The 15640-nt window shown below is 37.5% G+C and overlaps 1 protein-coding gene across 1 annotated transcript in view; it reads left to right on the plus strand.

The window, feature by feature from the left end:
* The first annotated feature begins 3810 nt into the window (after positions 1 to 3810).
* The window catches only part of Npc2f (Niemann-Pick type C-2f), a 41990-nt gene continuing 30160 nt past the window's right edge, over positions 3811 to 15640 (plus strand). The window contains exon 1 of the mRNA XM_067151718.2: positions 3811 to 3966. Coding sequence (XP_067007819.2) covers positions 3879 to 3966 — 88 coding nt within the window. The 5' untranslated portion in view covers positions 3811 to 3878. The remainder of the gene's footprint in view (positions 3967 to 15640) is intronic.

Below are 15640 nucleotides of genomic sequence, written 5' to 3' on the forward strand. Positions count from 1 at the left end.
AATGTGCCAACAGAAATGGTCAAGGTACCAGGGAGAAAGCACCAGCCAAACTCACCATTAAGAACACAAGAAGCAGCAACTATAGAAAACAACAACAACACAGCTAAAGAACAAGCACCGTAGTTCTGAGGTGGCCCTAACGAACTAATAATAATAATAATAATAATAATAATAATAATAATAATAATAATAATAATAATAATAATAATGAAATAATTGAAATGACTGTCCGACTCATTGGCTAAATGGTCAGCGTACTGGCCTTCGGTTCAGAGGGTCCCGGGTTCGATTCCCGGCCGGGTCGGGGATTTTAAACTTCATTGGTTAATTCCAATGTCTCGAGGGCTGGGTGTTTGTGCTGTCCCCAACATCCCTGCAACTCACACAGCACACATAACACTATACTGCACCACAATAACACGCAGTTACCTACACATGGCAGATGCCGCCCACCCTCATCGGAGGATCTGCCTTACAAGGGCTGCACCCGGCTAGAAATAGCCACATGAAATTATTATTATTATTGAAATGACTTACCATCTGACTAAAAATGTCTGTAACAAAAGATCTGTATCTCTGAATGCAAAAATCAAACACTATCGCACTGTCATCCAGTCAGAGGCTCTGTATGCAGCGGAATGTCTTGCCATGAACAAAAAAACAGGATAGAGAAATTGGAGGCTAAGAAAAGTAAGATTTTCAGGAAAATCTTGGGTCCAGTCAAAGACAATGGTGAGTTTAGGAGACGGCACAACCAGGAGTTATACTCACATGTGAAGAAAATAACCGACGTGATGCGGAAAAGGAGGATTACTTTTTATGGACACAAGGCCCGAATGAAGTCAACACGGTTATTCAGCTGCATTTTTACTTTCCTCTAAGAGAATAAAGCAAAGGGGGCATGGTTCGGTGAGGTACAGAAAGATCTGCAAGAGATTGGGATCTCATTTGAAGATATCCAGGATCGTGACCCACTTAAGAAAAAAATCCAAGAACATCACAGTTTCCAGCCAAAGCCGAAGCTGAAAACTGGAAAGGCATGGACGAAAGTGCGAAAGGAGCAACACCGTCTACGAATGAAAGAATACTGGACCAACATTATAGCTCAGAGGGAACAGTTGAAATGACGTGGTCCTTAGTTGGCCGAAACGAAACAACAACAACAACAACAACAATATTAACAATACCGTAATATCGATCTCAGTAGTGCATTCGATTAGTTATTTGCTTTCCATTCCCAAATATTGGGTTCAATTCCGACTGAGATTAATGGCATTTGAAGGAGTTCAACTCCAATAATTTCGTGTAATTACATCCAGCACGAAAGGGACCTCCAGCTGGACAAAATCCTGCGGCGTCACTTAAGGCATCTGGAAGCTAGCATATATGTCAAAGTAATAATAATAGTAATAACAATAAATAATAATATGTAATGTGAAATTATTGAAATAAAATAAATTAATACGAAAAATTTATCGAAAAATCCGAAGTATGGGCTCAAGAATTCGCAAGAATAAATCCCTCAAATTTTAATAAAGCATGATAATTCTTTTTCCCAGGGCTTGTACATAAAGCTGCGTACTGGTACATCTGCTTCAGGCCTTACTTAACGTTCTGATAACGACCAAATAGGTAGGAACTACACCGAAGTTCATCAATAACTCCACTGATTCTAAAATAATTAACTATATTCTGAATAATATCCGTGCGTGAGCACCTCATTAGCCTCCAAAATATACATAAAATACAGTCACAAAATACTTATGGAAGACTGCAACAACAACAAAAAACTACAACAAAAACAGAGGGAAACCAAAAGCGAGGACCAAGCTACCATATGCAGTCAGTCCGTTGAACATTAATTACAAAGCTCATATATGAAGATAAATACCCTTCATTGTCTCTGTGTATCAACACAAGTTGCATATTCTCATAATTTACACTCGTTATATCACACAGATACTGTACCTTTATAATTCTGTGTTCACTGATTCTAACACTTTGTTTAAAGATACATTCACTCGAGCAACACACGCTTGTTGTTCCAGAACATATATTATGTAAAGTCTGAAATACAGCACGCCATAGGTCTCACCAACGTATAAGACACCAAGCCACCACAGGTGATAAAATACCAAGTGCATAAGCACTCCACAGTCTGTGGGTCAATACTACACATCACATTCCACAAAAATTCACGTCAACAACGTTACATAAAAGTTATATCTCCTATACATTTCACCAAACATTTAAAAACAAGTATGTTCTGCTAAAGTTACTTCTCCTCTACGTTCCACCGAAGATTCAAGACAAGCATGTTTCACAAAAGTTACATCTCCACTACGTCCCACCAAAGATTCAAGTCCCCTAAAACTTTTAAGTCAAGTCCACTTCTCCGTTTCCTCACATGCCTAAATAGACCTCAGCTTCCCTCTACCTCACATGATACGTCTAGATTGGTCCTGGCCATCCAATCACGAGTGGAAGATCCTCTTGCCATACCAAGATCACGCCCCGAACCTCTCCCGGATCCCATGACATTAACAACCGGGCCGCGTCATCGGAATCCGGGCCGTTCTATGACTCACAGAAATTTTCCGAGTTGTAAATAGCCCTGTTTTCCCATCCGCCGGTACCAAAAAATATTCATATCACATATGTAGACTTTGCAGCTTAAAATATTAAGAATAAATATACAAATGAATTAATAACAATCATAATACGAACAACAACAATAATATCTCTTACTTCTGAATACAGTGCGAGGGTGTGATATATGTACTATCACAATAATAATAATAATAATAATAATAATAATAATAATAATAATAATAATAATAATAATAATAATAATAATAATAATAATATGATGATGATGATGATGATGATGATAATGATGACTTGACCCAAACCTTCCATTTAAGTAGAAGCTGTAATCTATCGTACCGAAGGTAATGAAATATGACATAATTTGGTGTTTGGCTAATAAATGAAAGAAGTATTAAATTAATAAAGTCTTAAGAAGAGGTAGATGAATTATGGTAGAAGTAAAGAAGATGTAAAATGCAAATTGGTGCAAGAAAGGCAAGGCTTTGCTAAGAAATGAAATTTACTCACTTGAAACATGTAGTAGAAAGATGCTTTGAAGGGTATTGAGAGGAATGGAAATTAACTTACGAAGAAAGGAAGAAAGAAAGAAAGAAAGAAAGAAAGAAAGAAAGAAAGAAAGAAATAGAATAGGAGCTGTTGATATGTGTTACTGCAGAAGAACGTTGAAGGTCAGATGGGTGGATTGTATTACAAATTAAAATATCTAGATTAGAGTTGGTAGGGGAGAATGATTTGGTGACATTTGAACAGAAGAACAAATAGATTGAAAAGGCACATTTTGAGACACATAGAATTTGCTCAGTCAGCTATTGACGGAGGGTAAGGATGAAACAATAAGGGTAGACTAAGCTCTGAATATGACAAGCAGATCAAGGTGGTTGTATTAGTTACGTAGAAATGAAATGATTAGCATAAGATAGGTTGGTATGGACAGCTGTAACAAACCAGTCTATGGACTAATGACCCAAACATGAAAGTCCCTTGCCCCTAAATTAAGCAAATTTGGACATGCATTTCTTGAATGACGTATGGCTGTATGTTCGCAAGTATCTCCTATCACCTGTATCACCTTTATCAGCGTTGCGAGATTTACGTTAAGACTGTACTCTGTCTACGTCTGTGTCCACTACGCTTCGACTGTTGCGATAAAGAATTAGTAGCTCAGTTTCGCTCAATAAGATTCATATCTTTAATCCGACACCATACTTGACTGGTGATAATTGAAGTGGTTATATATAAACGGCTCACCGGTCAGCGCGAAGTGTGATATGATTATCGTGAGCATGCTGCGAGCTACCATCATCGTCGTCGTGGTGCTGTGTGCCTCAGTGGGTGCTCTTCCCTTCCAGGATTGTGGTACAGTACAACATAACATGCTACTGTGATATTCTTCTGTTTTAGTTTGATCTCTACGATCGTTGTGGATATTTCATACTACAGAGTTAATATATTAAACCTGACTTTTCAATCGGTCAACATATGATAAATTTCCTCATCAATTTCGGCGAGTGATCTACTTAAATATTTGTAAAAAAGCAACTTCAGAAGTTAAATTATTTTCCGTACGCCTATTTAGTTAATAACTGACAAAAAAACCGTATTCAAAGACACAAAGAAGAGTTGGACAAAAAGTAAATTTTGCAAAGGGGTGCCAACATTATGGTTGTGATATCCCTTAATAAATTTAATACGGATTTTCGAAAACAATATTGTTTGATTCATAAAACTCACTTGTAAGATGAGTGAGATATGAATATGTTACAGATTAGTCAAATACTGTTGTACCTAAATTCTAAATAAGTATTAGGACAAGTTCAGTATTATACGTTTTCTGATGATCATAATTCTACTGCAACTGTTATTCACTCCCTAACTTCCATGATTCCCATTTTGAGATTTTCTTTTCTGTATGAATTTTGAATCAATCCTTAGTTTCGGAGTGCTGATTTGTTACTTCCTTTGTTGTCTAGACCATATTCAAACCTGCGTGTGAAGTAATTGTTGAACTTTTCAATATATACTGATTATGGTGAACACAGATTCTTCAAGGTTTGTTCACCTCTGCGAGTTTTATAAAAATCATTGTCATATTATTATATTTTTTCTTATAACTTAGTCCATATATATATTATACTGTACGCATTTGCGGTTTTTTCATAACTTTAGGATTGATCCTTGATCCACATTTGGGGCCCATATTAGATTATATAGCTTTTCAAAATATGTTCTCGATCTAATTTTCCTTATCTGACGTATGGTACAGTACAACATAACATGCTACTGTGATATTCTTCTGTTTTAGTTTGATCTCTACGATCGTTGTGGATATTTCATACTACAGAGTTAATATATTAAACCTGACTTTTCAATCGGTCAACATATGATAAATTTCCTCATTAATTTCGGCGAGTGATCTACTTAAATATTGTAAAAAAGCAACTTAAGAAGTTAAGTTAACACTTAACACTTTAAGTTACACGAAAGGAACTACAGGATTGTGAGCGACTGCAAGAAGATCTCGACCGAGCTCGATAGCTGCAGTCGCTTAAGTGCGGCCAGTATCCAGTATTCGGGAGATAGTTGGTTCGAATCCCACTGTCGGCAGCCCTGAAAATGGTTTTCCGTGGTTTCTCATTTTCACACCAGGCAAATGCTGGGGCTGTACCTTAATTAAGGCCACGGCCGCTTCCTTTCTATTCCTAGCCCTTCCCTGTCCCATCGTCGCCATAAGACCTATCTGTGTCGGTGCGACGTAAAGCAACTAGCGGAAAAAAGACTTCGACAAAGTTCTGAAGTGGACAGCATAAAATGGGAGTCTCTGTAAGTACCCAGATGTTAATATTAGGAAATAATTTCATGGGCGTGATGAGATTAACGAGGTTTTACATCAAAGATACAGATCTCTTCATATGATTATATAGGCATTTAGGGGTTGTGGTGAGGATGTAAAGGAGAGGGCGTATAAGATAAGAATTCAAATTAGAGTATGGCGCCAATGTATGGGACCCTCACCAGTATTACTTGGAACGGAACTTGAAAAGATTTAGTAGAAAGCAGAACGATTTCCGACAAAAAAGTAGTAGTACAGACAATATATTCATTCTTTTTTTCAAGCTGTTTAACGTCACATGACACAGAGAGATCTTATGGCGACGATGGGATTGGAAAAGGCTAGGAGTGGAAAGAAAGCGGCTGTGGCCTGAATTAACGTACAGCCCCCAGCATTTGCCTGGTGTGAAAATGGGAAAAAATGGAAAACCATCTTCAATGCTGCCGACAGTGGGATTCAAGCCCATTATCTCCCGAATACAAGCTCACAGCTCGCGCCCCTAACCCTACGGCCATCTTACTCGGTCCCGGACAATATAGAAACCGTACCTGGAACAATTCATGGTGGTCCTGGGTACTGGCTTATATTATGTTCCTTAGGTCACTGAATCTGAATTTTTAACTTCCCGTGTTAATTCCTCCCCGAGACCCAAGAAATTTTGAGAAATCCTTCCTGGTCCGGGAATTTCTAAAAAGCCGCTTTTGTGTGTATTATTTGGAAATAATAGGAAAACGGAAAGAAGACAAAATTTGCAATAAAATAATTCATACGATATTTTGACGTAGGACGAACGAGGTGATGCGTGCGCACTTCACAACATGTTCCTCAGCGCCGCGGGGCTGCATGCGCTATGTTACCCAACTCCGCTTAACCACTTACGTCGTTTTCACTCGCTCTCCCGTCTCCACCCTCCAATTTCTAGTGGGTTGCCTATGATCGTAATACTGAAAGAAGCGTTCAGACATTTCTTAGAGGGAGGTCCGTTTGCTGCCTGCCTGCCTGGTTGGGCAGAAGGGAGTAGGGGTTTGGTTGACATGGAAACGTGAGCGGGCCCACTGCGGTTGCCATGGAGATAAGCCTGCTGGCCGGCTCGTATTGCTTTGAGTTGCCAATGCCCTCACTTCTGAGCGGTCTCGACGAACGAACAAGTGAGGCGGAAGCAAAGGGAAGGAGAAAGGAATTCAGGAATGTGTCAACACCGTGTAATGCTCTTCCCCCATCCCTCTCTGTCAAAATGCTTCTTTCAATATTACGGGTATAGTAGTGATATGTCATCTCTAGTTGCAGTTATATATCTTATTAAGATGTGCAGAAGTAGACGAGGCCGCCACAGTGCTAGTTGAAAACAGAGGGTTGTGGAGAAGAATAGTTCACGTAATGGTGTTTACAATTAATGAAATTAATGAAGTCCTCTTGATATTTCGTTTACAGAATGCTACTTTGTCAATGAAAAAGTAGGCATGGGTAAAGGAACCCAGATTTACTTTGAAACAAAATAATATGTCCGCTTCTGTGGTGTAATGATTATTGTGATCAATTGCCAACCCCGAAGCCCCGGGTTCGATTCACGGCTCTGCCACAAAATTTGAAAAGAGGTACGAGGGCTGGAATTGGGTACGCTCAGCCTCGGGAAGTCAACTGAGTAGAAGGGGTTCGATTCTCACTTCAGCCATCCTTGAAGTGGTTTCTCGTGGTTTCCCACTTCTCCTACAGGCAAATGTGAGGATGGTACCTACAGTAACCTAAGGCCACGGCCGCTTCCTTCCTCTTCCTTGTCTATCCCTTCCAATCTTCCCATCTCCCACAATGCTCCTGTTCAGCGTAGCAGGCGAGGCCGCCTGGACGAGGTACTGGTTTTCCTTCCCAGTTGTATTCCCGGCACAAATGTCTCACGCTCCAGGATACTAACCTTGAGGCAGTAGAGATGGGATTCCTTGTCTGGGCGGTAAACGCATGAAGAAAGAAAGAAAGAAAGAAAGAAAGAAAGAAAGAAAGAAAGAAGTCACAATAATATTCCATACAAAGCCCTTTGTTGTCAGTGTGGATGTTCCATTGGTGTATGCAAGACCTTCTCTTCCCCGTTGCTCTTGATTGCAGTTCATGTTTAATTTACGCATGTCTTTTGCTTTGTAATATTGTAAATTTGTATAAAATGTACAATACAAGTTATACTGCATTATGTTATTGGTGTCATCGCCAAATGTTCTGAATTATCCGTAATTTGATCATTCGGATCAGACCCAGAGTCGTTTTAGTCGGATAGGCTAGTCTCGTCGGTAGGTAAAATTGGCTCCCGTGTAAAACAATGACGCATTGTGGACAGTACATGCGCCCTTGATCAAGGTATATAATCATGGTGACCTTAAACTAATCGTAGATCGATTTGTGATGTTATCAAGACATGGCCTTCAAATAACACAAGATAATTCTCACTTGTTTACAAAAAAGGGAAGTCAATATACGTGACGTATTATTAACAACTTTGAGAAGCACTGATAAACCTTGGCTAACATTTTTAAGGGAACGTTGGATATTTATCTTATCATTTATGTTGGAATATCTTAAAGTAGTTTATTTAGCGCCGGGACGAGTGGTTCAGATGGTTGAGGCGCTGGCCTTCTGACCCGAACTTGGCAGGTTCGATCCTGGCTCAGTCCGGTGGTATTTGAAGGTGCTCAATTTCGTCAGCCTCCTGTCGGTAGATTCGTTGATACGTAATAGAACACCTGCGGGACTAATTTCCGGCACCTCAGCGTCTCCGAAAACTGTAAAAGTAATAAATAGGACGTAAAGCCAATAAAATTACCATTATTAGTTTATTTAGTTTTATATGAAGTAGCATAAACGAAGTTATATGTTCCACATTAATCAACATTCATTGTTACATTCATCAGGAATGTTGCAGATTAAAACATTTCTTATGCTATAAAAGTTTAATGATCACTTTGTGAACAGCGACGTCGTCACAAGTTTAGGCTCATTCCTAACTTTTTTGCTATGCCTACGTTTTTACCACGAATGCACTGCATATCTAACTGCATATGCTGGAGAAATTTAATAAAAAGTTTTAAATATTATTTTCAGAAAATACAGAGTGTAAGCATCAATATATCAGAAAACTGAAATAATTTTCTCCTATGCCGTAAAATTTAAAATTTCGAATACAGCAGCAGTTATCTATATGCTTATAAAGTGAACGTTCTTTGTTGAAATATGTTACCTATCTTCCCAACAGTAGTGATAATTTTGTTGTCTCCACGTCAATTACTTATAAGATTTTACTAATCATTCTTTGTGCTAAGGATGTACATAATAATTCCTTAAATATTAAGAGGATGTCAATCATTTTATACCTTAACAATAAATGATATTGATCTTTAAAATCTACCTTTGGAAAGGTGGATGCTAAATAGAAAGTTTGGTTCAAATATCTTCAATAGTTTTCAAGTTGTAAGAAATACGCTCAACACGCTCCCGTTCGTAAGTTAAGCCCGGTTAATGATATCTCCCTTATAAATCCTCTTACCGAAATGATGCACATGAGAAAAAAGGTTTAAAAATTAATTTCCATTAAGGCAGGTAGATTTCTATTAAGTTTGGTTGTGTATATTTTGTGGGAGTGCAAAATCACGGTTTCGGTTTCGTATAAAGCCCCCAGTCATTTCATGGATTTAGAAACAATATTTGCCCCAAAACCTACCCAAGGACAGGTGGATTCTAAATATGAATTTTGGTGGAAATATATCCAGTAATTTCCAAGTTATAGACAAACAGACAAACAGAAAAACAGACACCAAAGCTAAAAATATGCAGATGGTCATTATTACACCTGAAACGGGTAACTGTACAGAAATGTCGCCAAAATAGTCAATGTACAGACACACTCTAGAAGTGTAGACATTTATTTCGAGAGTTACTGCTTTGAAACTCTGCGACATATCTGCGAACGGACCTCACCATCAGACGCCTCTTTCAGTGTTCTACATGGTTGGTCCCATGACATCTTCTCGTATCTCCCATTTTTATGGTTTAGATTGAGTTAGAATCATTGGGTGTGAACTTTTGTACAGGTTTCGCATACTACTTTATATTTGTGATACTCATGTGACAGATAGAATAATAAAATTTGGCTATCATATTGCCACTGGTCATGCCAATGTGCGTGCCGAATGTCATGATTCTATCTTTCCTATAAGTGTGCCAAATTAATGTTAACATATACGTGTGAAAGTACAAAATTAACTTGAAATCGAGAAATACAGCTCTATTTAACGAATAAGGAATAGAAATACGATAAAAAGTCATAGGACCAAAGTTGTAGATCTCTCCAAAATGAAACGCGATTGTGCTTTCTGATTTGTAATAAGACTTACAGATTAGCCACCAATTATCCCGAAACGAAGGTGTGCACCGTCGTTAAAATTGCATCCATATTTCGATTTTTTCCGGGGCCGAAAGTTATACATTTGCATAGCTTAGAATATTTCCTCAAAGGAAAGAGTGTCAAGCTTTCGGGATTAGCACTCGCATACATACGGTGTAATTAAGGAAGAAAATAATTCAGTAAAGAAAGTTGAAATTAATAGAAAATGGATTAAAACTGAGGACAGCCGGATGACGACAAATATGTAAATACCAAGCGAATGTATTGGAAAATCAAATGCCCCTCAATAAATTATGCTGGTGTGAGTTATGGATATAAGAAAGAGGTAACAGAGGAGAAATTTAGGCGCAGGCATTCTTAGGTCAACAGATATGATGACTAATGTTGTTATTACTTAAGCTATTCGAGGACGGTTATAAACTCCAACGATATTCCGCCAATATCCCGCAGAATGGCCGATTGACGCCCTCTCTTGCCTTCTACCCAATGATCAACCATGAATTTAAAGGTATGATGAGGAAAATGGCACTACGTTACTTCCCTGCTGGCAAGCAGTCAGAGACGTTGCCATGGTAACCTGTAGGTTCGTTGTCGGCCTGTCCGTCACACACGCACACCATGATACCCGCAGAAAATAGTAAATTTCTCCGTCATTTGAATAGTAAGGTAAATTATGAACATAACGAAAGTTGTTTATAATGAAGAGACGTTTCACATACGGTCCATGGAGTTTACAGGAAATCAATAGTATAAGTGAAAATGGAGGATAACCGTTCTGGTTTTCCTATAAACCACCCGTCTAATCAATCCTCGGGGGGAGTATACTCCAAATATGAAGCTTGGTTGAAATCTATCCAGCCGTTTTGCCTTGATGGTGGAACAGACAAACAAACAGACAAACAGACAAAACCGACACGAAAAGTAAAAACCACCGATTCGGTCTTGGCTTGACCTAAAACTGATAAATATCTGAAAAATTGGCAAAACAAACGAAATTACAGACAGCGGACCCCCTACAACTTTATTTATAAGATATATACTTTTATTTAATTTCAAGTTAATCCTTCAAGAATTCCACTGGTAATCGACGAGACACTATATAACAGTGCGATGGATGATATAGTCGTGCGTTTAAATTTTGCTATTTGCTTTACGTCGCACTGACACAGATAGGTCTTATGGCGACGATGGGATAGGAAAGGCCTAGGAGTTGGAAGGAAGCGGCCGTGGCCTTAATTATGGTACAGCCCCGGTATTTGCCTGGTGTGAAAATGGGAAACCACGCAAAACCATCTTCAAGGCTGCCGACAGTGGTACTCGAACCCACTATCTCCCGATTACTGGATACTAGCCGCACTTAAGCGACTGCAGCTATCGAGCTCAGTCGTTACAGTAAATACTAATCTCCTGTTATTATTCCAAACTTAAAATATCATTAGCAGGAGACGTACGAATCATCTCGCAAGAGTCGTTCCGGTGATCGAATGGGTTAGCGGTTATATTTCCTCAATCGAAAGATCACAGCTTAAAATTACAGGCATATGGATTTCATAAGGTTGAGGTATATATCTAACATACCTATGTAATAACTGCACATCTTATTTGGAAGAGTGTATACGATTTATTGAAGTCAAAGTTAAAATACCGATATAAACAAAACAAAAAAATAATAATGAGAAGGCGGAGAATGAATGATATATCATCACAACAAAGGACTACGTAATACTTTTATTTAAAGATGGACTGAGCTATTTATCCTATGTCGATTATATCTTAATATATACTTATGATGATCTTATAAAGTGAACATTCTTTGTTGAAGTGTGTCACCTTTCTTCCTTACACTAGTGATAATTTTGTTGTCTCCACGTCAATTACTTGTAAGATTTTACTAATCATTCTTTACGCTAAGGAAGTACATAATAATTCCTTAATTATTAAGAGAATGAGGTAGAGTCCTGTCAGCAATGATCTATTAGCATACCACGTCTCATTTCACACATTTTGAGAATCTAGATTAAAATGATTTAAACAGAAACTGATTGAATGTATTACTAATAATTAATGATTCACTTCAATTATGAAGTTCATTGTTATTACGGTTGAATTTGTCTCGTGGAATACTACATTAATATATGTTGGTTTGCTATGTTTTAGTCTAATGGATTCTAAGAATTAATCTCGTCATAATAATTATAATTTCAATTTAGGTATTAAAACAATTTGCAATGATTCTACATTTAACTTGAAGGGATAAAATATATATATTTTTTTGCTAGGGGCTTTATGTCGCACCGACACAGATAGGTCTTATGGCGACGATGGGATAGGAAAGGCCTAGGAGTTGGAAGGAAGCGGCCGTGGCCTTAATTAAGGTACAGCCCCAGCATTTGCCTGGTGTGAAAATGGGAAACCACGGAAAACCATCTTCAGGGCTGCCGATAGTGGGATTCGAACCTACTATCTCCCGGATGCAAGCTCACAGCCGCGCGCCTCTACGCGCACGGCCAACTCGCCCGGTGGGATAAAATATAACACAGTAATAACGCTGTGTCATGACCCTATAAACAATGAAAACAAATGACTCATAATAAATAACAGCTGACGCTGGCTCAATCCTGCTGAAATTCGATCAGAGAACATTTTGATTAAAAATGCAATAAATAACAAATCATAACACACAAATATACATTCACCTGGAAGAATAGGTATACATAATATTGATAGTGCAAAATACCTGAATCATGCAATGGATTAATGGGATATCCTACAATTATCTATCGTATCACTGTCTAATTTTGATTACTATCATCCCTGTTACTAGTTATAATAAAGTCAATGAGGGATAATATAATTCCATCGTGGCCCTATATTAATAATCATTTCGAAAACATACAATTCCCTATTCCATCATCATTTCGAAGAATACCTATCATTATTACCACGCTTAAGCTCGAGATACAAAGACTTGCTTTTCACATATTGTACCTACTCTTTTACTATCGCACGGCAACGTCCCATAGCCCAAGTTAAGTACAAATGTTATGAGGATCGTCCTATGCAGACTGTCCTGACTTTTACGTTATTCAGAAGATGGCAAGATTAATATTAGGTCTATAATCCCTTGATATCATGTAACACACGCCCAGAACTATGTACTGGCAATAAACCATCGTCCCAGTCTTACTATTTCTGATGTATGATTACATCTTTCAAATTACTCTAAAATGTAATTAATCAGTAGGTGACGTTAAATTTAAAGAATTCACAAGACCTATTATCCCATTAAATAGCATGGTCATCCTATACATTCATGCATATCACTGTAAATTCTACTATTACTATAATTACTACTGAAGAGTAGAAATAGAGGAATCGTAAAACTATACAAATTTAAGGAAAGGAAAGTAAATCCCCCCAGTTATCTTAAACTGTCTTCTGCTCGTTCCCCTGCTGCTGCTGCTGCTGCTGCTGCTGCTGGTACTCCTATTATTATTATTATTATTATTATTATTATTATTATTATTATTATTATTACTACTTCCGATGAGGCCTGCTAAGGACCACGTGCCAATTTCAATTCAGTTCTTCATACTTTGTTGTTTTCTCTTCCATCCCTTCTAATATTCTTTCACTATGCTGTTTCTTTCTCTCCTCGGACCACTTCACACTAGGTTTCTTGTTCAATCTTCCTTGGAATCCTTCCATACTTACTACCCTCTTTCTAAAAATCTCTCTGTCCATAGTTTCTTCTTATTCTTATTCTTATTCTTATTCATTCTTATTCTTATTCTTATTCTTATTCTTATTATTATTATTATTATTATCGATTAATCAACTCCGCTTCCTCACTGCGACATCCAGTTTAGTTCCACATGGTAAATATTTCTCCTCTTGATTCCAAATCAATTATTCCTACGTTGGTGTAGCAGATCTGAAACTTGTACAATCTGGTTAGTAACATGTCCAATCTTCTTTAAAGTACCACGTGTTGTAAGGATCTACAACACTCGCCTTATAAGCCTTCACTTTTGTTGGTCAAAATATCAACCTTCACAACAAAACACTTTGTTATACAATAACTCTTAGGTACGCCATCGGCAGAAGCTACTTGCGTAATTTGGACTGTAATCGTGCTCACTGACTGAGAGGCTAAGATAGGCTGACTGACTAAGAAGAGGAAGAAGAAGGAGAAGAAGAAGAAGAAGAAGAAGAAGAAGAAGGAGGAGGAGAAGTTTGAAGACGTCCGGTTTGATCCTTTTATACTGCGAGCTGGCACCTTCACATAAGTATAAGATATTTTGAGTTCCACACGTTTTCTATTTATAATTCACAATTATACACTATACACTGTATCCAAATTAAATCTTAATTCATATCAGAAATATTCCAATTATTGACGATTTATAAAACATTATATAACAAATTTTTCTCATAATTTTATCTTAGGTCCAAGATTGCATCATGTGTCTCCCAAGTAAGCTAGTATACTACATTAATTGTTTTACTTTTTTATCATATCATTTGTAATTTCCAACTTTGCAAAGTAGGTTTCCGTTGATTTTGAGTCTTCATTAATACACCCAACAGTGGTTTTATCCGGTCTTCACTATCGCTATTCCTTAAGAAGATTCGATTTAATTAAGTCTTTACTTGACCAAGACCGACTACAATATATCAGACCGTCATATCAAAACTGCACCCTTTTGTCGGTAGAGCTGCGGTTCCTCTTGATATATGCTGTCTCCGGCTGCTAGAAAAAATATACTTACCGCATCGTAGAGATTCTTTCTCGGGTGTGCTCAGTTCCTGGTCGCCTGTGGGTTGGTGCATAGGGGTTGCCTAACTAAGGATTACCAGTAAATAGTCTAAAATAACCACCATGACACGGACTGATTATGTAATAAATAAACTTTATTGACAAAGCAAGAATTAAGTAAGTATGCACAAGGCTTGAACCAAAGCTCAATCAAGTTTAGTGTCACCGTTGAAGATGCAATATAAGAATACCTGCAATTAATCATGACTAATCTGAATGTGATCAATAAATTAATTGATTAATAGAATAATTAATTAAAAATGATCCAAATAAAATTGTCAACAAATATAAGTGAAGTGAGTCGTTGACCAAAATGCAACCTCAAGTACACCAAAATAGTGCGTTTAACAATAATATCCCAATAAAATGTCATTTACTGATTCAACTAGATCGATATAATATGGTGTGTTTACGATAGATATCATAGTGTCATAAACAAGAACTTTACTAACGTGTAATGCATTATAGTTAAGCTTGCATGTAATCTAGAACATTCCAACATTCCTAGGAGTACAATCTCCAAACTCTATGTCAATTATTTAACATTAAATACACTCATTGAAAACCTGAGGATAGATGTAACACAAATAAACCGCTGTGCAGCGTGACGTAATCATACTTATGAACTCTGCAAATTTAATTTCTAAACCCTGGATCTTACTGAACTTTAAAAAGATAAAACCTCATCTTTTAACACACTCAAAAATATGCAAATTTATGCATCAAGGCCAGTATTACTGTCAGAACCAACATATGGCAATTAATCATCAAAACCAATTACATCGCTTCCTAATAAAATACAATTTAATTTACGACAAACATTCGTTCAGTAAGTCCTACAAATCTGTTGTGTCGTGTTCCGTGACGTAATAACACGAACCTAACACATCCTGTACTTACGTTACACGAACTGCCGTACTATTTACAAATGAGTGAACAAATCACCTATCACACTAATGGACTTAAAATTACGTAAACTAATAATATTACCTTGTAG

The sequence above is a fragment of the Anabrus simplex genome, chromosome 1 (genome assembly GCF_040414725.1).
Source record: "Anabrus simplex isolate iqAnaSimp1 chromosome 1, ASM4041472v1, whole genome shotgun sequence".
In the NCBI taxonomy this organism is placed as follows: domain Eukaryota; kingdom Metazoa; phylum Arthropoda; class Insecta; order Orthoptera; family Tettigoniidae; genus Anabrus; species Anabrus simplex.